General features: G+C 37.1%; 1 protein-coding gene across 14 annotated transcripts in view; it reads left to right on the top strand.

Annotated features, from left to right (window-relative positions):
* The window catches only part of LOC135092941 (uncharacterized), a 393,086-nt gene that overhangs the window by 101,685 nt on the left and 263,901 nt on the right, over positions 1-27,500 (top strand). For all 14 annotated transcript variants that reach the window (XR_010263124.1, XR_010263132.1, XR_010263131.1 and 11 more), the window contains one exon: positions 14,200-14,330. Coding sequence is in view for 5 of the 14 variants with exons in the window: in XM_063991756.1 (XP_063847826.1) it covers positions 14,326-14,330 (5 nt within the window). In the remaining 9 variants the exon portion in view is untranslated. The remainder of the gene's footprint in view (positions 1-14,199; positions 14,331-27,500) is intronic.

The raw sequence follows: 27,500 nt of genomic DNA, 5'->3' as shown, positions 1-27,500 counted from the left end.
TTGTACTCCACTACATAAAAAAAGATTTGTATCTAAATATTTTTATCTCGCTCACACAACACTCAGAGTACATGGCCTTTCGTGCAACAGTACTGTGCTATTTTTACACCCAGTAGTATAAAAGGCGCCACCTCTGCACTCCAAGTGATAAAAAACATACACATTTCAACAATGAATAATGACGTTCACAACAGCACGCAGGGTACGTAAAATTTTAAAAGTTGGACGTTTACTCGTAAATATTAATAAAAAAAAACTTTGAATTACGTATTGTCTTAAGAAAATAAAACTACATCTGTATGTCTTCCTATGAGTTGAATTCTCTCAAGAGGGAGGTTTCAAGACACTTGCCTTCCAATTTCCGGTTATCGTTTTTTGTTCTGTGAATAGGGACTGGCGCCTCAGTGGGCCTTTTTTTTTCTTATTTTTTGTTGCCCTCGGCCGGCACTCATCTAACATAAAAAGACAACACCGTATATGAAAAAAGTTCTTGGTTTACAAGGATACTCAGAGTAAATGGAATTGTAACCGTAACATTTTTACGCGCAGAGATATGGAACACACTTGCTTTTAGCTAATTTCTTGGGTTCGTAAACCATAACATTTTAGAATATGAAAAACCAGCTTTTTTTTGTTTTGTTTTGAGTGATAACAAATTTCTCACGTGTATAAATAATAACTTTTTTATACCTTAAATGATGGAAATACCTGCCTTTTTAATTGAATGGGAATGATAAGTTCGTCGGTTGTGCCAATGAGGTCATCAGGTAACACAGGTGCTCAAACAAATACAGGCGGGGACATTCGCGGTCAGAAGTGACAACTGCGCTTGGTTCCACAGTTGGACGTCCTTCCTTCTGTCCTGACTCCGCTCACCTCGTTGCTATGCGGTCACACCGACGACAAAACGCACTGACAGCACCGAAAAGAACACATCAGACAGCAAGTTGTGAAGCTGTTAGCGATACGTTCCTGGAGACACACTGGTGAGATCTGGCGGGCGATATGCTGGCAATCCCGGCGTGGACGAGGCAGTGTTGGGGAGATATCAGGCCAGACACACACACGCACGCCAGCAGGACGAGTGAAGTGACTGAAGATTTTATTGCATGGCGTGTCAGCAACTGTCATATGGCGATGAATTGTAGAATTGCACAAAAATACTAGTAATGTTAAAATGGAAGGTGAAAAAAAAAATAGGATATAGTTAAAATTTAAAAGAATAGTAATAATAAAAAATAAAAAAAATAACCGGGCTGGGATTTGAATGTACCAGTAAAGACAAACACTTCCTCAGGTTCAGGATACTAATATTGGCTTAAGAAAGAGAGAAAAAAGAGGTGGAGTGGACGAAGGACAAGATGATGGAGGCAGACAGACATCCCCTTCATAACACAGCGCTCGGGATCCTGCTGCCCTGGTGTATTCCTGTCATGTAATTAGCAAGGCCCCGAACAGATTCCATCGATGCTCACAGAATATCTACGGCGGCAGCTGTTCCCAAGGCGCCCACACACGCTTACATGACCCCCTCGTCTCCAGCAATCCAGTGTGGGCGGCTTCATTAAGTAATCATCCCCTCGCAGTATTATAACACGTTGCTTCAAACATCTCTCCTTATCTTGAAACACTTCTGCGCCGCATATCCACCACATTCAAAAGGCTTTAGTTGAAGTTACACAAGTTTTTAAGGTTTTTATTGTTCTAGTGACAAATTGATAAGATTTCTGCATTATTAACAGGAGGAACAGCCTTGAGAACTTGGCTAATCATCTCTGTGGCCTTTGAAAATAGTCTTGATAGAGGAAGGCGCTTCTGAATACTGGCCATTGCTGATGATGGTTGTGTTCAAGAAATGTTTTTAAATATGTCTTTAGGAAAAATAACTCCAGTGTGAACGCTTCCTTAGAATCTGTCAGTTGTCTAGATCTGTAAGTAAATTCTCAGCAGATTGAAGTAATAAAGACCTGTATTTTAAAACGCCTTGATTTCTCACCACGACAATTTTTAAAGGCCACAACAATGAATAACTGACCTCTCATGAGTGTTTCTCCTGTTAATAATATAGAAATCCTGTTAGTCTGCCACTAGAACCACGAAAACAACCTTAAAAACCCGTGTAACTTCAACTACAGCCCTTTGAAAGTTGTGGAGGTGCAGCCAGGAGTGTTTCAGTGTAAGGTGCTAAGACAGAGGAAATCCTAAAGACTGCTAAGAGGAGAACCATGTGTTACTTCGCCACTGACCACCACTACCCGAGCCTGTCTCCGCCACCAATCAAGAGCGTGAATGAACGTTCCATCAGCCAATAACAAGCGAGAGTTGCTGAGCCAGCGTCCAATCAGTGTCCAGGCTAAAGCCATTAATAGCCAATCGCAAGGCAGAGTGTGTGGTGGCGGCCAATCAGAGTCGAGGATGAGTCAGTCGGTGGCCAATGAACGACAAGAATTACAACTACATCGTCTGGTTGTTTTATGGGTTCATTTTTGTCTATTTTCTGTTTTGTTGTTGTTGTTGTTGTTGTTGTTGTTGGTAGTGGTGGTGGTGGTGGTAGTGGTCTCTTTTCTTCTAATTATTATTTTTTCTTTTTTTTCTTCTTTCTTCTTCGTAAATGTTGTTGTTGTTATTGTTTTTGTTGTTGTTATTGTTGTTGTTTATTGTTTTTGTTGCTGTTGTTGTTGTTGTTGTTGTTGCAGCAGCGGCAGCAGCAGCAGCAGTAAAAGTAACGTTACGAAAGGCAAAAGAATAGCTTAATTGAGTAAGAAAAAAAAAATAGAAATCCTTTTAATAATACATATGTGCATAGGAATCCAGTCTACTTAATAGCTGTTGCTCTTTCGATAATAGAAACAATAACCTTCATTGCAACTGAGAAAGAAAAAAAATGTCAAAAAAAAAAATACTGTAAAAATAACTTGAAAAAAAAAATATTAGATGCTTTTGTATGTGGGAGTCAATTTTTTTTTATATATATATTTTTTTTCAAAGCGAACGCAGATGAAAACTCCGTAATAAATGGTTTTTATATTTAGTTCTGTGAAGCCTCGCCCGCTTTGTACGAAAGAAAACGAGAAGTGGGACGACTCAGTTGGTTTTGTGAGTCGCAGAAAACGTGGTTGTGGTTTGGAGTGGGAGACTATTATAAAGAAGAAGGAGAGGAGGAGGAGGAGGGGGAGGAGGAGGATTTAGAAATGGACGTGGAATAGTGAAAGGGAAGAGAAGATATTTGTGGAGGAGGAGGAGGAGGAGGAGGAGGAGGAGGAGTGAAAAGAAGAAGAAAAAGATGACCAGAGGAGGAGGAGAAGGAAGATGAAGAGGAGGAGGAGGAAGAAGAGGTGATAGTAGTGATGGAGTGATTGGAGATGGAAGAAGAGGAGGAAAGGAGAAGATAAAAGTAGTAAAGAGGAGGAGGAGGAGTAGCAATAGGAGGAGGAGGAGGAGGAGGAGGAGGAGGAGTCAAACCGATAAATTTCATATAAACTTTTGGCGCAGGAAAGTAGGAGGGAAAGACTTCGAGAGAGAGAGAGAGAGAGAGAGAGAGAGAGAGAGAGAGAGAGAGAGAGAGAGAGAGAGAGAGAGAGAGAGAGAGCGAGCAATATCGTTCCAGCTCCGGACAGACACTGGAAGTTTGTAACACACCGCCATTTGTATCGGGGAGACAGACAGGCAGGCAGACGGACAGACAGACGAATACACCAACAATCTCCCGTTCCTCTCAGCTTTGCGGGGATTAATATACCTCTATTGATTTTATTCCAACTTCTGTTTTTTTTTTTTTTTTATGCTTAGATTTGTATTATTTCACGTTTATTTTTATTTATTTATTTTTTTATGTGGTATGGTGGTGGTAGTGGTGGTAGTGGTGTTGTATTGATAGTGTGGTTGGTTATAGTTGTAGTAGTAGTAGTAGTATTAGTAGCAGCAGCAGCAGTAGTAGTATTTTTACTAGTTGTAGGAGTAGCAGTAGTTGTTGTAGTGGTAGTAGTAGTAGTAGTAGTAGTAGTAGTAGTAGTAGTAGTAGTAGTAGTGAAAACAAGAGGAACACCAACAATAAAAAGCAATGAGATGATGATAATAGTAATAATAATAATAATAATAATAATAATAATAATAATAATAATAATAATAATAATAATAATAATAATAATAATAGATGATAATATAATAGCAATGGCATCTCTATTTCCGTAATGAATTATGTCTACAACGGATTTCCTTGTCAGTCACTGTGAAATTAGGTTCATTTTAATTCTCTCTCTCTCTCTCTCTCTCTCGTCTCCTCTCTCTCTCTCTCTCTCTCTCTCTCTCTCTCGCTCTCTCTCGCTCTCTCTCTCTCTCTCTCTCTCTCTCTCTCTCTCTTCCTCTCTCTCTCTCTCTCTCTCTCCTCTCTGGCTGTCTAGACACATACAGTATCTCATTGACCCTTTTTATTTATTTGTTCCACACTGTTTACTTACCTTCCGAATTCAAATACACACACACACACACACTCACACACACACACACACACACACACACACACACACACACACACACACACACACACACACAACACACACACACACACACACACACACACACACACACACACACACACACTACTCACAGCTGCTACTACTACTACTACCACTATCGTCACCATTAACTTCGTCACCATGATAATCAAGAGAGAGAGAGAGAGAGAGAGAGAGAGAGAGAGAGAGACGAGAGAGAGAGAGAGAGAGAGAGAAGAGAGAGATTCCCCCACCCCTTAAACTCCACATTCTTTCACCTTTTCACACAAACCTCTAACATTTTATCGATCTCTCATGGGCTTAAGAGAGAAGAGGTTTATATTCACACCAGTGAAATATATTTTAGTGGACTGTATTCAAAATGCCACTCCTTCCACCATCCTAGAGAGAGAGAGAGAGAGAGAGTAGAGAGAGAGAAGAGAGAGAGAGAGAGAGGAGAGAGAGAGAGAGAGATGAGAGAGAGAGAGAGAGAGGAGAGAGAGAGAGAGAGAGAGAAAAAAGAGCTTAACTTATACAAGAAGTTTTACCGTCGAGTTATTTTTCCCCCCCTTTTTTTTCCCCCGTGTTTTAAAATTGTTTTTCTACTCGCCTGTTTTTTTTTTTTTTTTTTTTTTAGAGAGGAAAGGAATAAGTTTGGAATGGATGGTGTAAAGAGCTAGGGTATAAAAGGTGTTTTCTGCTCATCCTTTGTTTTTTTTCTCTTTTTTTTTTATTTGGGGGGAAAGGAGTAAGTTTGAAATTGAGGAGGTGATGGTGGAGTGTAAAAGTTAGTGGATGTAAATGTTTAAGGTATTTATGTATAGAGTTTTAAAGAAGGAAGTTAAGGTAGAGGTGCTTAAGTGAGGTATATAATTCAACCCTCTCAGTACCCACACATTCCTTTCTCATAATGCTTTGTAACTTTTCAGACTCTTATACCAAAGCATGTTGAATATTCCTGTGGCTTAGAAAATACAAAATTAATCTTTCATTCTCTCTTTATCTGTCCATGTAAATTATTGTTATACTAGAAATGCGACTATAAGTGTAAAATAGTTGAAGGAAGTGAATGAAAGATAAATAATCAATACGAGACAATTATCACTTCAATATGCAATGTATGAAATTTTTATAACCATCTGAAAGAAAGTTATGGGTGAAAAAAGGATAGATATTGCAATTTCTACCCAGTTTAAAGATTGGATGTGGCTGTAGAATAAGGTAAAGATGTTTCAGAGTAATTCTTAATTAGGGAAAGCTGTACCAAGTGGCAGACAGATTGAAAAAGAGTAAGTAAAAGAGAGGTAATTAATAAACCTATTGAATTTAAAGGAGATTACGTGAAATAGGGGCTGTTGAGGTGTTTTATTTAAAGGAGTAACCGAAGGAGAGGTAATTAAGGTTAAAGGAATAAAGTGAGAGAACTAATGGCGTGTTACTAATGGCATGTAATGTAGTGAGGTGGGTCAGGTTATTATTGGCATAGAATATAGAGGCATTAAGGTCTCATTGGCATATAATGTAAAGGGACTAAGGATACAGGATTGTTACAGGATATGAAAGTGTAATTAAAGGCCACTAAACCTGAAGGTGCTGAGGCGTTGAATATAAAGAATTAAATTAATGCTATTGTTTTTTCTTTTTGTTTTGTTATTTGTTATATTTATAATAGTAAAGGAATATAAAGCATAGTATGTTAAGTAAAGGGTTGATAATTCCTGGTGATGCAGTTGTAAGTGGGACACAAAAAAAGGAAAAATAAAAAAAATGAAAGGGGAAGGAAAAATGGTGCACATAAAAATGGAAAAAAGAAAAAGAAAAATGGAAAAAAAAAAAAGAAAAAGAAAATGATGCACATAAAAATATAAAAAACTGAAAAGTGAAAAATAGAAAAAGAAAAAAAGCAGGAGAAAATGAAAAGGTAAACAAAGGAAATTAACAGGGAGTTGATACTGTCTAAGAGTAAAGGGTGTAAATGAGACACAGAAAATGTAGAGGAAAATAGGAAAAAGGGAAGAAAAAAAATGGAAGAAGAGGGCAGTAAATTGAAGTGCAATCATATTATTTAAGAGTAAAAGTGTAAATATGTAAGTGAGGGAGGAAAGGAAAAGGAATATAATGATGGAAGGAAAAAAATCTGATTGCACAATAAAAAGTGATGAAGTAATAAAAGAAAATAACGACACTTTTTCATGATAAGAATAAAAGTCGAAAAAAAACAGCTGAGAGAAAAAAAGAAAGGAAAAAAAGTAGAAGCCGAAGAAAAACAGAGAATAAACTAAAAACAAAAACGTGGGTAACAGATTGCAAAAAATAAAAAACAACGAAAAATAAATAAAAAAAGGTAAAAGTAAAAAAAAAAAAAGAATAACTAAGTTAAAGAAAACGAGAGAAAGTGAAGACTGAGAGGCCAGAACTGCTCTCAGGAATAAGATGAACTACTTTATAAACACGCGATTTTATCTGATAAGTGCGAAAAAACTCAGAATAAAAAGCAATACACTAAGACTCACTCCTGGTTAATATATATTTTTTTTGTTGCGGGGGAAACATTTGAATAAAGCACACAGTATATAATTATTACGCGAGGGAACTGAAAAAAAATACTAACCTTTCATTATTAATGGCCCGAAAGTTTGGAGATTTAAAGAGCTTTCAGAAAGTTTGCAAATGTGGGAGAAGGGAAGGAAAGAAGGTGGGAAGAAAGGAAAGTTAAGAGGGGAAGGTGTGAAGAGAGAAGTAAAGCCTGAATAGAAGAAAAAGATGTAAGGAAGACGAAAGAATGGAGAGAAGGAATAAGGGAAAGAAAAAGGAAAATTAACTAGGAATAAAGGAAATGAGGGGAAAAATTATAGGTTAAAAGGGGGGAAAGAGTAAAGAAATGAATGAAGGATGAATTGAAAGAAAATGATTATAAAGAAACGAGGAATGCAGGGAAGGAAGAAGGGAAGAAAAAATGGAAATTTAGGTTCGAATAAAGGAATGAGGGGGAAAATTACAAGTTATAAAGGGATAAGATTAAAAACAAAAAAAGAATGAAAGATGAATGGATAGAAAAGGATATGAAAGGAAACGAAGAATAGAGGAAAAGAGTAAAGGAAGGAAAAAAAAAAGGGAATTTAAAGAGGAATAAATAAAAGGAGAGGAAGATTATAGAAGTAAAGGAAGGGAAATGAAAGAATGTATTAAAATAGGAAGGAAGAAAAGAAAGAAAGAGGGAAATATGCGTGAATAAAGAAGGAAATAAAAGGGATAATGAAAAATGATAAATCGAATAGAATGAGAGAGAGAGAGAGAGAGAGAGAGAGAGAGAGAGAGAGAGAGAGAGAGAGAGAGAGAGAGAGAGAGAGAGAGAGAGAGAGAGAGAGAGAGAACCAGTCATAAAAGCCACACAGGTAAACATAAAAACTAGTGTAAATTATATTCTCTCTCTCTCTCTCTCTCTCTCTCTCTCTCTCTCTCCTCTCTCTTCTCTCCTCTCCTCTCTCTCTACTCTCTCTCTCTCTCTCTCTCTCTCTCTCTCTCTCTCTCTCTCTCATAATAAAGTCTGGTTACCTGTAATTGAGATGTTTTTCCTCCGAAGTGAGTCTGAACTTAGTGGAGGAAAAAAGTTACCTCATCTGAAGTAATAATAAAGTTTCCCTATTTCATTTATATCTGACCTCTCTTCTCCTGTTTCCTGTTTACTCCTATTTTTTTTTCAATTTTTTTCTTTTTTTTTTTGTGTTAACATATATGGCTATTTCTTTTTTCTTCTTATTTTAGACATTGCCCTCTATTTCCTCTTATTTCGTTTACTTTTCTTCTTTTTTTTTTCTTTTTCGCTATTTATTCTTATTTTTTTTCTTTTCGTCTGTCTTAAATTTCTTGTTTAGTGATTTTTTTCTTAGATTCGTTGTTATTTTTTGTTTGTTTTCCTTCATTTATTCTTCACTTGTTTTCATATTTGTTGTTTTCTTGCTTTTTATATTATTACTGTGCTTTTTTTCTTTATTATCATTGTTCTTGTTATCATCATCATCATCATCATCTTTCTTTTTCTTTTTTCTTTTCTTTGTTTCTTTCCTTGTCTTTCTTTCTTTACATTCATTCTTTTTTTTCATTCTCTCTCTTTTGAATCTTCATACTTTTCTTTTATTCATTCTTCCCTTTCTTTTAATCTCATTTTAATCACTTTTCTCTTGAATCCTTTACTTCTTCCCCTTTTCTTTATCTTTCCTTCCCTTGTACGCAAACTCCTTTTTTTTCATTATTCCCTATTATTTTTATTCTATTATCCTTTGTTTTCTTTGTTGGTCTTTTAATCTGTTTCTTCTATACATTTTTTTTTATCCTTATTTCTCTTCCTTAATTCTCCCATCCTTCTTCACTTTTATTCGTCAGTTTTCTTCAATCTCTTATTCTTTCTCTTCTCTGTTCTCTTATCCTCCTTTTTCTCCTCCTCCTCCACCTCCTCTCTTAATCGCTTTCTTCTTCTCACCTTAAATTCTCTACCTTTTTCTTTATTCCTATCTTCTTTATCCCTCTCCTCCCTCTTCTTAATGTCTCTTTTTTTTTCACTTTCTTTCCTCTTGGTCTTCTTTGTTCTCTTCATATAGTTTTCGTTCTTTCTCCTCCTCCTCTTTCTCATTCTTTTCATTCAATTCTGTGTTTGAAATGGTTTTACTCCTACTCCTCCTCCTCCTCCTTCTCCTCCTCCTCCTCCTTTCATTTCATTCATCTCTTCTCTTCTTCCTTCGTTTGATATTGCATTCGTCCTCCTCCTCTCTCTCTCTCACCTCCTTCTCATTCTTTTCTTTCGCCTCTTGTCTGTTTCGTTTATTATGGCTTTCCTCCTCGTCCTTCTCTTCCCCCTCCTCCTCCTCCTCCTCCTCCTCCTTTCCTTTCATTCACTCTTCTCTTTTCCTTTCTTCTCTTCTCTTTTCGTTTCATATGGTTTTGCTCATTCTTCCACCTCTTTCCATCACCACCTCCTCCTCCTCCTCCCTCCTCCTCCTCTTCCTCCTCCTCCTCCTCCTCCTCCTCCTCCTCCTCCTCCTCCTCCTCCTCCTCCTCCTCCTCCTCCTCCTCCTCCTCCTCCTCCTCCTCCTCGTCTCTTTCTTCCTACTCGGCCGGAAATAATGAGGCGTTTGCGTGCTGGCGAGGCATTTGTCAGAGGAATTACTCATTGGCGTTTGACAAAATTTAATTCAGTTTCAACCTCCTCTCCTTTCTCTTTGGGTTCAACACGTCTAGTGACTCCGGGTGGCGTCACGTTACCTTAGTAGTGGTTTTTGTGTTTTGTGTTGTGTGTGTGCGTGTTTCCTTGTGTTGCAGTGCTGTGTGTGTGTGTGTGTGTGTGTGTGTGTGTGCGTTGTGTGTGTGTGATGTGTGTGTGTTGGGAGGGAGAAGGCGGGGTGGAAGGGACAGGGGGTGAGTGGTTTAATGTATATAAGGTTTTCTAATGGTGTTTTTTTTTTGTTTTGTTTTTTAGTTTTTATATATATATTTGAGTGATTGAATGTCATTTTTATTTATTTATTTTTTCTTAGTTTTGAAGGTTTGTACAATTTGTTGATTTTCTTTTTATTTTTTTTTTGTCTTGTGTATAGTTTAATGCAAATAGTGTTTCGAAATGGCGTGTTGTTAGATGTTTTTTTCTTTCTTTTCTTTTCTCTTTTTTTTTTTTGAAGTTGTGTGAATTTCGTTAGATTTTCTTGTGTATGGTTTAATGCAAATGGTGTTTTGAAATGGTGTGTTATTTCGTGATTTTATTTGTATTTTTGTGATTTGAATTTGTTTTTTTTTTAAGAGGATGTTATTTTTCGTTACTTTTCTGTATGTTTACGTAATTTTTTTTGTTAGTCTATTAAAATTTTTCGTAATCAGGTGTGACTTTTTGTTGTTTTCGTGGTTGTGCTATTTTCCATAGATTTTTGTATTACATTCCATAGATTTTTGTATTACATTTCCATAGATTTTTGTATTACATTTCCTCTTATGTATTTTATTTTAGGGATGATTTGTCTTGGTTCTTTGTTTGGAATTGTTTGTCGCTACGTTTATTCATTCATCTATTTTTTGTTTGTGGGTTGTGTTTTTTTTCTTCAACATTCATTCAGACATTAAAATTACTAGTTCATTCAGTCGTGTTCTACTGTTATGTATATGTTATTTTTCGGTTTTTCCTTTGGGATTTGATGCGATTTCTCTTCCTTTTCTTAGCTTTCCTATTTTTCTACATCTTAAACTTGATTTTAGTGATTATTTAATTTTCTTGAGCTTTAATTGTTCTTTTATTGCTTTGTTGCCTTTTTGTGTTTAGATTTTTATGATTTAGTGCAATTTCTTATTTTTTTTGTCACCTTTTTGTGATTATCTTTGTCTCTGTCTTCCTTTTATCAGTTTATTATTGTTATTATTATTATTATTATTATTATTTTTCTTTCTTTCTTATTTATTTAATTTCATTTCATTTATTTTTTTTTTGTAATTCGGTATTGTCTTTGGTAGTTCTCAGTTTCATACATTTCTTTTTCATCTTATTTTTTATATTAACGTTTTAGTGATTGTATCTTTCATCTTTACGTTCTGAACAGTGAGAATGATGGTTTTTATGGTTCGTATTAGTTTGATATTACTTTTTCATGCTTCGTTCTACTTCATTTCCGGCCCATACCGTAATCTGGAGCCATTCATCTTTTCTTTCATTCCCTTTACCTTCACTTTGGCCGAAATTCTCCTTCCATTTTCACTCTCGTCTCTCACCCGTTTTGCCTTATAACTCTCGTGGTATATTTCTTTCTCTTTCTCTGGCACACTTGTTTTCCTTCTTTTCCTGTTACTCACTTTTTTTTATTTATTCGAAATTGTAATATGAATTTAGGAGTCTGGTCTCAGCCAAACCTATTCCTAGTTCACAAGAATTCAATTATGGAAAAGATTGCTATGACAGCACTAAAGGGTTTAATTAGGTCCAGGTTATACAGTATTTCTTTACCTGCTGTTCTCGGTTTCCTTTGCCTCAGTACTCTTATTATTCTTGATAAGGTTCGTGTTGTTAATACTAGATTTGTTTTTTACTTCCCTCTCTTCTTTCTTCCATTCTTTAGTGTGCTTATTCCCTCTCTCTCTCTCTCTCTCTCTCTCTCTCCTCTCTCTCTCTCTCTCTCGTCCTCTCGTCTCCTCTCTCTCTTCTCTCTCTCTCTCTCTCTCTCTCTCTCTCTCTCTCTCTCCCTCTCTCTCTCTCTCTCTCCTCTCTCTCTCTCTCTCTCTCTCTCTCTCTCTCTCTCTCTCTCTAGCCATTTTACATTTTCTCTTTCATTTATCCCTAATTTCTTGAACTAGATCTATGTATGAGATTGTTCTCGTCTTTTCTGTCTGTTTGTCTCGTATTTCCAAGTTTCCACTCCTCCCTCTCCTTTTCGTTCCCCTGCTGTTTCCTTCCTTCCAATTTCCCATCACCCCCTTTGTCTCTCCCTTTCCCTCTTCGTTCTCATAATCTCTCTTGCATCCTCCTAAATTTTCCTTTCGTTCTCTTCCTTTCTTCCTTCCAATTTGCCATCACCCCTTCCGGACAATTCATCTTGCCCTTTAACTCCCTAACTTGTCCTGTCTTGCCTTCTTCCCCCTCCTGTGTTTAAGAGGAGATACTGAAGCATATGATACACTTCAAACTGGCTAGACTTCTCTCTTTCTGCTTTTGCTCTCCCTCCCCCCAAATTGAATTTCTTATATTTTTACCTTGTGTTTCAATTTTTTTCTTTGCACTCTGTCTGATAGATGCTGCGAGAGAGAGAGAGAGGAGAGAGAGAGAGAAGAGAGAGAGAGGAGAGAGAGAGAGAGAGAGAGAGAGAGAGAGAGAGAGAGAGAGAGGAGAGAGAGAGAGAGAGAGAGAGACTGACCGTGGCAAACGTAAACACACAAGTAAACAAACAAGCAAACAAAGTCAACACAGACCTCAGAAAACCGGCCAAGCGGACTGACTGACTGGCTGACACACACACACACACACACACACACACACACACACACACACACACACACAACACACACACACACACACACACACACACACACACACACCACACACACACACACACACACACACACACACACACACACACACACACACACACACACACACACACACACACACACACACACAGACAGACAGACACACGATATAAGGCAGAACGTATAGTGGTATTGGTCCGCCGCAAAATGGACGTGTGTGTGTGTGTGTGTGTGTGTGTGTGTGTGTGTGTGTGTGTGTGTAGGTGTGTGTGTGTGTGTGTGTGTGGTCCTTTGTCCCCCTGTGTCTGATGGAAATTGGGGAGTCGTGAAAGGATCCAAATGTTGCATATGTGTTGCTTGAATGTTGCATGTGCGCGGTGTGTCTGTGTGTACGTGAGTCTGAGAAATGTATATGTCTATAAAAGTTTGTATATATTTACTCGTATCCTTAATCAATAAATGAGGGGTCTACCGTACCATTAGGGCCCTCGTATTTTTAAGTTATTCATGCGAGTTTCAGAATATGAGGTGTAATTTTCTTTCATAAGCAGCCTCGTTTAGGTGATCAGGTTAGGTTAGTGATGTTCTCTCCTCCTTTGTGTTCCTTCGTTGTTTCTTTTATTCTTCCCGGAAAGTACGTTGTGTGTGTGTGTTGAAATTTTTCTGGCGTGTATATAGTTTTGTTCGTATGTTTGTGTGTGTGTGTGTGTGTGTGTGTGTGTGTGTGTGTGTGTGTGTGTGTACTTTCATCCATTTTTAATTAAGTTTTTAATCGTGGTTTACATTTTTTTTTTTTTTTATCTTAGTACTCGTATGTATATCTTTTAACTTTTTTTCATCAGTTTACTTCTCTGGGATATCATGGCAGGTCTGTGTTTGTTTGTCCTTCTTTCCTCGCGCTCGCTCTCCCTCTTTCTCCCTTTCCCTCTCTCCCTCCTCTGCAACTTTTTACATTTTTAACTCGGTCAGTTTGTTGTTCTTTTACACGTCACAGTTATTTGCTCTCTCTCTCTCTCTCTCTCTCCTCTCTCTCTCTCTCTCTCTCTCTCTCTCTCTCTCTCTCTTCGTCTCTCTCTCTCTCTCCTCTCTCTCTCTCTCTCTCTGTCTCTCTCTCTCTCTCTCTCTCTCTCTCTCTCTCTCTCTCTCTCTCTCTCTCTCTGTATCACGTGCTTTTCATATCATTAACTGCACAGTTTCTCGTTTGGCCAGAGGATGATCCTGTAAAACCTACATTTTTCGTGTCATTCTTTGCTAATTTTCTCAGCGCAGGTCAACATTATCCTCCCTTCCTGTACACTAACTCATGTGGGTCTCTTCATGTGTGTGTGTGTGTGTGTGTGTGTGTGTGTAGCTTTTTGCATGAGATATTTCGTGTTAAAATCGCATCTAGCTATTTTTTTTCTCTCTCTCTTTTTGTGTCTAATACTTTAGCGTGTCATCGTGATATTTGCTTGATAATTTAGCGTGTATTCCTGATATTACGAACACTAATGGCGACAATTATCTCAAATGGGCAAGAAATGTATCACAATTACTGTAAACGTGTTAAGTCTCACACTCATTTCTCACCTCATTTTTGCAAAACCAAATATTTCATACCCGAGTAACAAAAATGCAAAGCGGGACAGAGAAGCTACTCGTAAAACTGAGCAGAAAACCAGAAACGCAATTAACTTCCATTAATTATCTTCTTTCCTCCTCCTCCCACCAGCTCGTGCATATGTGAAGACTTCCGAGAATACAAACATACACACCTGCACCTTTGGAAAGCAACAGGTGTATAAGTGTATCTCATGTGTGTCTGTTTTGCTATTTCTGCTCCGACGCGCAAAGGATAATGAGGTAAGCAATGGCACCTTTCTATTTTGGGTTATTCTTCTCTTTCTGCACTATTTGTATTGGCGTTGGGAGAGCCGTGCTGGTTGTCAATGTGTGGGGGACTGAAAGGTTATGCGTGGTTATTTTTGGTTCCTCTTTGTTACTTTTATCCTTTTCTTCTTTTACGCCTTTCTTTTTGGGGATTCTGTTTTCGATCTTTCTTTCTTTTGTTCGTTGTTTTTTTTTTTTCATTCGTTATTTATTTATTTAGTTGTTTCTCTCTTTCTTACTTACTTTCTTTTTTCTCTTTTTTTCTTTTCTTTATTTCTTTGTCTTTTTATTATTTTTTATTGTCTTATTCTTATCTATTCCTTCTTTCTTTTTTCTTTGTTTCCTTCTTCGATTTAAGATTCTGTTTTGACCTTTTTTCTTTATTCTGGTTTATGTAAATTTCTTTTTCTTTTTCTCGTTTTCTTTTAGTATTTTTGTTCTTTTCTAATTTTCGTACTTCATATTCATTTTTTGCTTTTACTCGTATGTTAGTTTTCCACGATTTAGTTTATGCTTGTATCTCTTCTGTGTTTTTGTTGGTAAATACCTTTTGGTACAGGAACTTGTTTTTCGTCTTTAAGTTTAGGTTTCGTGTTTATTATTGTTTTGTACCAAACTTTCGTAGGATTATCTGTTTCTTTTCCATATCTTTTCTTTTTACACTTTTTTCTTATGTTTGACTATCCGTAAAGAACGCTTGTATATTTTTGTTTCGTGTTATTATTGTTTTTTTCAATCTTTTATTTTTTAGGTTATCATATCTTTTCCTTTTTCTTTGATTTGTTTGATTAAGTATCCTTAGAAAGCTTATTTATCTTTTTATGTCGTGTTTTTTATTGGTTTTATCCGAGTTTCTTTGGAGTATATCTTTTATTTTATTTTTTTCTGAATAAGTATCTGTAGAAAACGCATTTATCCTTTTGTTTCGTGTGTAATATTATATGACGTTCTTAGGATTGTCACTTCTTTGTTTCTCGCTCTGACTTGTTTGATTAAGTATCCGTAGAGAACTCATCGGCCTTTTTGCTTACTGACATTTTGTATTTATTTTCTTGTTGACATTTTGTATTATTTTCTTGTCGATGTGACTTTTTGTTGAGCTGCCTTGGGGGTGGTGATGAGTCTGGCTTATACTCGCATGGTTTTACGTTGAGTTTTCTCTTCTAATTATTTATCCATCTGTCATTCGGTTGAACATTCTGACATTTAAATTTATCAGCATTTAGTATTATTGTTCCTGAAACCAGACTCCCTTGCAGGCGGCAGTTGAGTGGAGGCGTGTAGGAATTGTGCCACATAGGCGAGTTGGGACGCGGGAGAGTTAAAAGACCATAGAAATATACTAGCAGGTGTGTCGTAGAGTCTCTTTAATAACTTAGTATGTGGGCGTCTCCTGCCAGTATTGAGGGATGGATCGGAGACAAGGGCGTGGCTATAACAGCAGGCCTGGGTGGGGTCACTGTCAAGAGGGTCACGTGAAAGATAGAAGGCTGGGATAATTGAGTGCGTGTGAAAAAAAATATGATAAAATGTCATTTGATGGGAGAGTGAAGAGAGATGGATAGGTACGTGGGTGTATTGCAACAGAGTGAGAGGGAAGTGATGTCGTAGGGAGGTGTACGAGTATAAGGTGGTTGGTGAGGAAGTGGTGGAGCAATGGATTGGTTCGAGAAATATGTAAATGGAGGAGAAGGAAGGTAGAAATTATGGGGAGAATAATAAGGTGAAACTATAGGCGTGTTCAGTAATTTGATAATAGTCGTGAATAAAGGAGTGAGAATATAATTATAAACAGTGACAATACAATATAATCGTAACGTTGATAATAAGAACGTGAGCGTTGTCATATTAGTAAAGTGATAAAATATTACATTTCAAAATATATATAAAAAAATAATAATCCTGGTAATAATCCTGGTACGAAATAAGAATAGCTATGGCATTAAACTCGAGGCAGAACATGTTGTAAGGAATAAAGGGAACAAATGAAAAACAAAAAAACAAAAACAAAAAAAAACATGATAACGTTTGACGCTAGAGATAATACGAGTATAGCTTGAGGATGGCAGAGGTAATGTTGTCATAGCATCACTGTGAATACAAAATTAATTGGTGTAAAAAGAATGAAGCAGTAATATTGAAATGCACGTAGATTGCACACGAGTAATTAGACTCATATTTATTTGGTGAGGCAATCAGAATAACATCAAATTTCCTATAAAGAATATGATTTACATGAAGCAGTTTGTACTCGTTTCCTTTCATATACCGCAAAAAAAAAAAAAAAAGTGAAATCCTAACTCTGCTATTTGGTACTCCTTTCCTAAATTATTTGTCACTGTGAGACGTCTTTACTTGTTCTACAGCCACCTCTTATCTTTAAACCGGGTAGAAATTGCAAAACCCTTTCTTTTTAATCTACTTTCTTGTAGATGCATGTAAAGATTTCATTCAATACTCCTGGTGTTAATTGTTTCGTATCGTAGTGAAAGATTTTTAAGACAACGAAAAGTAGCTATGCTCACAAAACGTTTAGGCCTAACGCTCCATTAACATTTAGGCCTATTAATTGCACTAATGTTCAGGCCTACCAGCTGCATCACCATTTAGACCTAGACTCGATCATTTAGAAACGCTAATTGCACGATCGCTTAGGCCAAGTGAGCGCAAAACATTTAGGCCTATCGCTCTCATGTGTAGACAAACGAACATCAACCCTTTTATTTTTTTAATTCACATCAACCATTTTCTTTTCAATTCACATCAATCTTTTATTTTTTCTTTATTCAGATTTTCTTTTTGTAATTCAGATCAACCATTTTTTTTTTTTAAATTCAGATCAACCATTTTCTTTCTCAATTCACATCAACCATTTTCTTTTTCAATTCACTTCAACCATTTTCTTTTTTTAATTCACGAAATCTAAATAAAAAAAAAAAAAAGTATCAGCCGTGCCATTTGAGCCAGATAGGAGCAGTAACATACATGCCTATTGTACGCACTGAAGCTGGAATATTAACCTAGTATTCCGTATTCATAGAAAATCGTTGCCTGATAATGATGGCCATTCGCCTGACTGGCTGCCATGCGTCTAGTGATAATGATGATGGTGATGATAACGCGTCTATTGATTCCCGCCCCCGACTCTCCAATGTTGCCTCAAGGGGCGCCACCTCGCCCGCTCTAGCCACTTGCTTTATTATTTTAGGGAGTCGGTAATACGCCTCTTGATGACTCACTTGGTACTTAGTGTGTATTGCTTCATTTCTTATGTGTGGCTCGCGGCGGCTCAGTGAAGGAAATGGAATAAGTTAACGTGCTCTGAGTGGAGGGAACAGAACAAGTAAACATGCTCTGAGTGGAGAAAATAGAGTAAGTAGACAATAAAGAAAGGGAAGGAGTAAGAGAAAAGTGTAAAAGGAGGAAAAAAAAGGTAATGGAACTTGGAATTTAAACAAAGAGAAAAGGATAGAAGTTAAGCCAGGAAAGAGAATAAGGTAATAGGACTTGCAAAAGAAGAAGAAAAAGGAAAAGTAAAAAAAAAAGGAAAAGATAACACAACTTATAAGAAGAAAAACGAAAGAAGTAAAAAAGAATAAAAGTAATGAAAGAAAAAGTATTAGAACCTACAAAGAAAAGAAAAAAAAAGAAAAGGAAAAGTAAAAAATGAAAGAAAAGAAGGTAATATAATCTGCATAACGATAAAGATAGATAAGAGAATTGGTGGAAACCCTTCGCCTTACAGATTAATAGGTAAAAGAACCTATAAATAGCAGATGATAATGGATTAAACTTTGATACATAAGTTCTATCTGTGAAGGAGATCAATGTAGCGTAAAAAAAAAAAAAAAAAAAAAAAAAAAATATATATATATATATATATATATATATATATATATATATATATATATATATATATATATATATATATATATATATATATATATATATATATATATATATATAACGTGAGTTGATGAGAATTAATTACGGTAATGATTAATGATATGAATATGTGGAGGATAGATAGAAATGAAAAAAAAAAAAATAAATCGATATATATTTTCTATCAGTGAGATCAGCCAAGGGTACAGAGAAGAGGAATTGATATAAACAAGATAAATGTTAGTTAAAGTTGCGTTAAAATAAAATATATAAAGGATAATAAAGCATGAATAGACCTTTGTTACATGTTTTCTATCATTAAAGTCGACACATGGCACAGAAAGGGCAGAAAATAGTCTATATAACAGATGAATGTAATGAAACTTGCATAATGATAAATGCATAAAGAGTAAATAAGAAATTAAACTTAAACTCTATTTTTACAGTGACTCTTTGGTGTGTAATTGGTATTCTTTGGTATTAAATTAGTGGGAAAGGTTATAAAAAGAAGAGGAGGGGGAGGAGGAGAACAGGACAAGTCGCTCAATGATTCCTTATGTACGTGTTATATTTAGTATAGTGCAATCAAACCTAACAAGAAATTCCATGTTTGTTTTTGTTTGTAATTATCATTATCATTGTCATTATCATCATCATCATCGCTGCTAGTGACCTCTATCACCACCGCTAACGCTATCATTTTCACCAGACACTTCGCAATCACCACCACCACCACCACCACCACCACCACCACCACCACCACCACCACCACCACCACCACCACCACCACCACCACCACCACCACCATTATAACCCAGGATCTTTAAATTCTTGAAGTTGCTTTAGAAAAAAATTACACTGATGATGACAAGCAATTTAACTGAGTAGAAAAGACGAGCTTATCGAATAGTCGCCTCCGTTCCTCACTTCCACCCGCCTCCACCCCCACCATTCACCCCACCCACCTTCACCCACCCACCTGTCTTAATCACCCGCGGAGAGAAAGAAAGGGAGATGGATTCAGTACTTACCTGGGGGAGTGAAGCCAATTAGCATATCCATCACCTGAGCACTCTTTTGTAATCAGTAAATAGAGTATAAATTGTACCTATTAGCGGCCCTCAATCAACGCATTACACCTGTGAGCCATAAAAAGGTAAATATATCGCGACTCAATTAAATAACTCTTAGAATGATATTGGCGCGGGTGTTTTTTTTATATATCGGAGTGTCAGCCAATTGCAACACGCCGTCATATTTTATAGAGAGCCGTCAGCCAATCATAATGGAGCGTCATTCATTATCTGGGTCGGGACAACGCGCGTTCGCTATGATGACGCGTGAATGAATGAAAATGAAAGTGAATGAGAGAGAGAGAGAGAGGGAAAAAAATAGTAGGCATGTTTATGGATGAAGGCCCCAGTTTAGAATCAGCTGATGGCAATATTGACAGTCGTTATGAGTCGTTATGGCCAGCGTGTAATTGGTCATCCAGCGTCCAATCAGATGCTAGGATTGGATGTACGTATTGTCCGCCGTGTACGCCAGTCATGTACGTAACGAGAGGCCAAATGTGCGTCTTTGTGATCGTAAAAATGCATCAATGTTCATTACTCGACTTTTTTTTTTTTTTTTGCAGTTTTGATTTTTTTTTTTCTGTTGGGAATTGCGTTTTTGCATTATTTGACGGTTTTATTGGAGCTTTCATTTTTTTTTGTTATGTTTTCTGTTCGGAATTTTCTAAGGAACTTTTGAGGCGAGAGAGGGGGAATAGAAGAATTTTTTTTTTTCATTATTCTACATTTCCTTTTTTTTTTTTTTTTTTTTTTCTCAGGGATTTTGGGAAGGAAGTTGTGAAGGGAGATGGGTAGACATACGAATGAGTTTTCCATTACTTTCACATTTTGACAATTCTGAATTTTGTTTCCTGTCGGAGATTTTAGGGGGAACTTGAAGGGAGAGGGATGATGATATATGAGAAAATTTTAGGGAGCGGAACAACAGAAAGGGAACTAGAAGACATTTTGGGGGAAAGAAGAAAGAAAATGAAGGAATTTATTTGGCAGTTTAGAGGGAAGGAGTGATGAGAGACAGGATTTAAAGAAACGTAAGGCGATATTTAGTTTCCTCGGGGGGCAAAAAGTGAGAGGAGAGTGACCCAGAAGAATTTTGCATGGGAGAAATGAGATATTGGTAATCTTAATTTTGGGGCAGCGAGAAACTTTGGTATTTAAGTGAAGGGTTGTGATTAATGGTTTAAGTGAGAGTAAATTCACACTCATTTTTATTTAAGCAGAGATAATCTTGATTTTTTTAGGTGAGGTTACAAGAAGAGTTTTGAAGGATGAGTTTTTGAGTGAAGTGGGGAGTTTTTTCCGTCATTTTTCGTGTTTTTGTATTTTTTTTTTTTTTTTGGACGGGGACTGAAGAGCTTTTGTTTTCATTCCTTATTATTGTTTAGGAAGGTTTAGCAAGAGGAATTATTTTACGGGCGGACGTACGTTTGTCGTTTCCGTTTATATCGTTTTCTTTTTATTCGAGTCGAAACATAATGAAGGAATATTTTTAGCATAATGATCACGTTATCACTCGTATTACTGCCGATTAACATGCGCTGAATATTTTGCCACTCGATGCCTTAATTGGCTACATTTGACCTGCATTATGTCGTGTGTAGGCAGTGATTTCATGATTATTTGACTCGCATTGAGGAAGAAAAACAGAAAACGGTTGATATCACGAAATGAAGGATAAATACTACGTTGGCAATAAAAAATAAATGATGGAGTAATAAAAAGTAACTAGTGAAGTGATTATATGACTCACATTAAAGGAAATAGATAAAAAAGCTCATATTACGAAATGAAAGATAAATCCTTACAGTGCTACAATAAATGATCAATAGTAAGAAGTAACTGTAAATATGATTATTTGACTCACATAAAGGAAGAAAAATAGAAAAGAGTCATTAAGTAAAGTAAATAGAATGGAACAGATTAAGATAATTAGTGGAATGATTGCTTGACTCACATTAAAGAAGAAAAGAGAAAAAAAAATGTAACCTGACGAAATTTGAATAATTGTACGGTGGTAAAAAAAAAAATAATAACCAGTGAAATGCGTAGTTATTTGACAAAAAGAAATAAAACTAATCACGAAATGGCCAGAAACGAGAAATGTAATGAATGTTTGACTCACATAAACAAAGAAATACAGAAATATCGTGAAACAACAAAACAGAAGAAAACTGAAGAAAATCTAAAAAAACAAGAATTTAAAATAAACGGTACAGTGATAAAATTCAATTGACAAAATGGTTATTGAACTCACATGAATGAAGGAAAACAGAAAAAAATTCATGTAAAAAATAAAACAAAACAAAGCAAAACGTAACGGTAGAGTGGTAAAAGAAAAAAAAATAAAATAGAGAAAATAGTTATGAGACTCAAATTAACGAAGAAAAAAGTCACCAAATAAAAAAAAAAAAGTGGCCGTAATAAAAATGATGACTTGTATTAAAAGAGAGAAACAGAATAAGGGTAACATAACATCCACATAGAACAGTGGAGTGCAATGACGCAATAACAAAAATGACGAGTGGAATGACTACTTGAATCACTTGACGCACATTGAGGAAGAATAATAAAAAGAGAAGGAACATTTAATACAATAAAAAAAAAGATTGATGAAGAAATGACAGTAAAAATGTACAATCAACTCTAATTAAGGGAAATAAACTGGAATAAAAAAAAAATCATCCACACCTTATAAAAAAAAATAGCAAGTGATAAACATTACACTGATAATCTTTGTCGTTTGACCTACATTAAGGAAATAAAAAAAAGACTAATAGCATCTTAACACATAATAAACAATAATTAACTAATGGAGCGAAAACTACAGGTATAAAAATGTGATGAAAGAAAATAGATGGAAAAATCTTTACCACATTCACGAGAAATACCAGGAATAATACACTAATTGAAAGAAAACAGCATTATATGAAGAAAATATTATTAGCATTCCTCAGAGCGTAGAGCGATGAGCGTAGAGAATAAAACAAGTATGCAGGAAAAGTTGTAAAAATAAGACGTATATATAAATTCTTGTCCTGTTTAATTCTTGAATCTAGAAAAGCCGAGATTTCTGAAAGTTTCCTGATATAGCTGTTAGAGACGGAAAACTTTTAACGTAGAAAAGCATAAGGCAATGAGAGAGAGAGAGAGAGAGAGAGAGAGAGAGAGAGAGAGAGAGAGAGAGAGAGAGAGAGAGAGAGAGAGAGAGAGAGTATAAAAAGTTAGAGATATAATTAGCCGAAGACTTCATAAAGTTTACCTTGCACAGACCTTTCCTAACCTTCCCTCCACTCTCCCTCCACCCTCTATCCTTCTCTCCATCCACCCTCCTTCCCTCCACCCTCCTTCCTTCCCTGCAGCCTTCTTCCTTCCCTCCAGTCTCTCTCCTCTTCTCTTCCTCCCTCCCTACGGGCGTCCTTGGTGTTCCTGGGGGCCCCTCCTTTTGATCCTGTCCTTCAAAGAGTCCTGGGCGTCCTTATTTTCACGCCTTTTACTATCTCTCTCTCTCTCTTTCTCCTAATCTCCTTTGGTCCTTTCTCCTCCCATTCATTGTCTGGTATCGAAGAATCTGGATAACTGATTTCTTACATTTTTTTATATCTTACATTTTTTGATTTCTTACATTTTTTGATTTCTTACATTTTTTTGTTTCTTTATTGTCTTACTGTTATGTTTTTTTTATTATTTCTGCTACTAATACTAATGCCACTACTGCTATTGCTACTACTTCTGCTACTGCTGCTATTAGTCCTGCTACTATTAATTCATTCATAAAACACTACGTAGTTAATATCATCTTCCTTTGTTGGAATTAAGTGATGTGTTTTACGTTGTACCTTATTATACAGTGTGTCTCACGTATTACGAATTACAAAGACGAATAAGTGGAAAATTAAGAGGATTTATAATGAGAATTGCTACTACTACTATTACTACGAGCAACGATGATGATGATGCCAGTAATACTCCTTCTACTAAAAGTACTACCACTAACAACATCAACAAGAACAACAAGAAAACAACAACAGCAGTAACATCACGTTCATCATCAGCAAGTAAAATAACAATAGATCCACACCCTCGTTTCCGTCATAACTCCTCCTCATCAAGTCCCAAAGCGGCCCATTACACGCCAAGTCCCTCCCATAATGCCTTCATATGATGTCTGGGAGATAAGACGAGGAGGAAACGAGCGTCATATATATTTTTCCCCAGTAAACTTCTCCCTCTTTAAAGACGCTTCTCAGGCAGAGACCAAACGTGAACCAAAATGTTATTGGTCATAAAACACGATACGATAGGGATAAAAGGATTGTGCTGGTGGTGGTGGTGGTGGTAATGGTGGTGGTGATGCTAGTGATGGTGGTGGTGGTGGTAGTAGTAGTAATAGTAATAGTAGTAGTAGTAATAATAGTGGTAGTATTAGTAAGTGTAGTGGTAGTGATAGTAACAATAGCTGCAACAGTAGAAATAGTAGTAGTAAGAGTAGTAGTAGTAGTAGTAGTAGTAGTATTAGTAGTAGTAGTAGTGGCGGTGGTGATGGTGGTGGTAGCAGTAATAGTTTATAAAAGAGCAGTAGCTACAAAGGTATTAGTAGTAATAGTAGTGGTAGTAATAATAGTAGTAGTAGCAGTAGCAATAGTAGTAGTACAAAGTGGTAGTAGCAGCAGAAGGAACATTATCAGTTGCAATACATCTAATGCTGCAAAGGTAATAGTTTTAATTAACATAAACATCAAGACACACACACCTTTTCTCTGTTTCACGCTTCCTGCCCAATCTCTCCATCTCCCTCCCGCGGTCCAGGTTCAGCTTGATATTAATTACTCTTTCGGTGTCACACTCAACGCACGTTTTCACCGGTTCCGACTTTTTGATGGCCATTAATTTCTCTTCATGTCGCTGTTCAACTCTCATTTATATTTCACTCATGGTTTGTTTGACGCGAATTCATCACTGACTGGATCTAATTCATCACAGGACGTCCTCATTCACCCTCATCCTATCTGCTTCTCGTACTCACGCTCCTCCTCCTCCTCCTCTTTCCTCACACTTTTCATGCTTATTATCTTTTATTTTATCTTCTATCCTTCCACTCATTTCACCGTATACTGTCTTTTATTGTTTCTTGTGCTTTTTCATACTGTTTCTCGTTCTTTCCCTCATATTCTGCTTTATCACGTGGTTGTATTCTCACACTTCCACATACTCTTACTCATTCTCGTACTCTCTCATACTGTTCTTTAGTGCTCTTCCTTATCTCCCTCATATTCTACTTTACAATATCATATGCGTATATTTCCACGCTTCTACACACTCTCGCTCATACTGTCCCTCTCTTTCTTTATGCGCCTCTTCATTTTCTTCATTATTCTCTCTCATTTACCCTCTCCTCTTAATCTATCTTTAGCTTCCTAATCTTGCTTCCTTCCCGACCTCCCATTTACTTTTTATTACTTTCCATAATTATCCCTCCTTCTTAGACCCTTTTCTCTTATATCTCTTCCTCTTCTTCTCTTTCCTCGTGTTACATCTTCTTTTCTTTTTCGTCTCCCTTCCCGTCCCTTACTTAGCCTCTCACTTCCTATTAATGTCTCTTTCTTTTTCTTCCTAACCTTAACCTTCCTCCACTTTCATATTTTATCCATGATTCACGCGTCTTTTTTCCCCCTCAGCCTTGCGCCATGATCTTATTATACTAAGTCTGCTTCTCTCTTTCTGTTCCTTGCTATTTCTCTTCTCCTTTCCGCCTCTCTCACGTATTCGCTCTAACTCTTACCTCATCCTGCTTGTAACTTGTCTCTCGCTCTCTTTCTCTCTCTCTCCTCTCTTCATCATTCACTTATTCTCCGTAACTCTTTCCTCCCCAGCTCACAGTATCTTCCTTCTTATTTCCTCGTATGCAATTTTCTATATCTACTTTTATTCATGTATCTTTTTTCTCTCCTTTTCATTTTCCCTCCCCTGTGATAGCCTGGTATTTTCGTATTTTTCTACTCGTCCCCTTATTACTGTGTTTTATCTTTATTTCTGTGTCATTTTGCCCTTTTTTTCGTACTGGTCCAGCTGTTATTTATTGGTTTAATATTCGCTTCTACTTAGCTGTTCCTCCTCCTTCACTTTCTTTACTGGATACAATGGTGGCATTTTCCTGCACCTTTCAACTGGTAGTGTTTGCATATTTTCACTTTTATTATGAAAGCTCCCTCGCCTCCTCCGGTGTTTATACTTTTATCTTTCTCTCCCGAATAATGAAAGTCGCTTCCCCTGCAGCTTAAGATAGAGGCTAAGTGGCCAGCAGCGCCGAGGTAGTGGAATGTGGCAACGCGGTACCGTAGACTTTTCTAGCGCAAGTTGCAGGCCGGGCTGGTATTGAGTTCCCTGGTTCCTCTTCATCGCTTTCTGCAGTGTGGCGCGCAGCATCCTGTCCGGTGCCTTGCTGCTCTTGTTGTTGGTGTTATGATTGTTGTTGTTGTTGTTGTTGTTGTTGTTTGTTGTTCTTGTTGTGTTTGCTCTTGCTGTTTTGATTTTTATTCGTATGTACAGTTGTATTTGCAGCAGTAATGGTGGTAGTTGTAGTGATATTAGCATTATTATTGTTATTATTATAATAATAATAATTATTATTATTATTATTATTATTATTATTATTATTATTATTATTATTATTATTATTATTATTATTATTACTGCTGTTGTTACTACTACCGTTATTACCTATGTTGTACTCGCACTACTACTACTACTACTACTACTACTACTACTACTACTACTACTACTACTACTACTACTACTTCTACTACTACTACAACCACCACCACCACCACCACCACCACTGCCATCACAACCACCACCACCACAAACAATAATAATAGTAATAATAATAACAATAACAATAATGTATATAATAATTAAAACGCCCCAAAAAATATACATATACCTTATATCTTAGACGTTATGCAGAGGGTGGTTCGTTTGCTGCCTCCCTTGCATATTAAGCAGAGAGAGAGAGAGAGAGAGAGAGAGAGAGGAGAGAGAGAGAGAGAGAGAGAGAGAGAGAGAGAGAGAGAGAGAGAGAGAGAGCGATGTATGTAAGAATGAAACACGGTAGAAGCGCCTCTTAGAATATGCAATGCACGTTTGGGAAGATGATGAGGCGTTGTGTATCTGAGAGAGAGAGAGAGAGAGAGAGAGAGAGAGAGAGAGAGAGAGAGAGAGAGAGAGAGAGAGAGAGAGAGAGAGAGAGAGAGAGAGAGAGAGAGAGGGATGCACCACCTTGAGGGAGCAATGTTGAAGGTAAATCAGAGGAGAGAGAGAGAGAGAGAGAGAGAGAGAGAGAGGAGAGAGAGAGAGAGAGAGAGAGAGAGAGAGAGAGAGAGAGAGAGAGAGAGAAAGGAGATACAAAAGAGCTGGAACCGTCAGTGGGAGGCGGTGCTTAGATAACGTAGAGAGAGAGAGAGAGAGAGAGAGAGAGAGAGAGAGAGAGAGGGAGAGGGAGAGAGAGAGAGAGAGAGAGAGGATAAAGTCAAGAGATACGAGGAGGATAAGGATGAGAAAGATAGATGATCAGGAGAGAAAGAAAGATGAGGAAGAGAAAGACAGATAGACAGATTGATTTTAAGTGGCGTCAACAACTGGGTCATATGCCGCCGAAGGAAGAGGAGGAGGAAGAGGAGGACTGGTGGAGCTTAAAGGGAAGGAGGAGGAGGAGAAGGAGGAGAAGGAGGAGGAAGAAGTATAACCAGGAGCCGCTGTGAATGAAAATATACCCAAAGTTGATGTGACGGAAGGTTTATTTAGGCGAAGGTTTGTCTCGCGACCCTAATGCACACCGTTGGGACGCCGCCGTCTAATGGGGAGGCGGAGAGCGGAGGTAAGAGGAGGGAGGATAAAGAACCGGGGTATTGTTTGCCCGGGAAATACACGGGATGACTCTAAGAATCTATTGAGGGGATGGCATGGAGGGGAAAATGAGAAGCATGAGAATACATGAGAAACGTGAAGCGGCAAGTCTCTGATGTGGATAGCAGGAGAGAGAAAGAGAGGAGAGGAGGAGGAGGAAAAGAGTAAAGGAGGAGGTGGAGTGTTGATTATGGGCTGGTGGACTGTGGAGGAGGAATCGAGGCGTGTGGAAGAGTGTGGAGGAGTGTGAAAGAGTGTGGAACAGGGAGAGGGTGAGAGG

The sequence above is a fragment of the Scylla paramamosain genome, chromosome 41 (assembly GCF_035594125.1).
Source record: "Scylla paramamosain isolate STU-SP2022 chromosome 41, ASM3559412v1, whole genome shotgun sequence".
Classification (NCBI taxonomy): Eukaryota; Metazoa; Arthropoda; class Malacostraca; order Decapoda; family Portunidae; genus Scylla; species Scylla paramamosain.
This window is presented reverse-complemented; position numbering and strand designations above follow the sequence as displayed.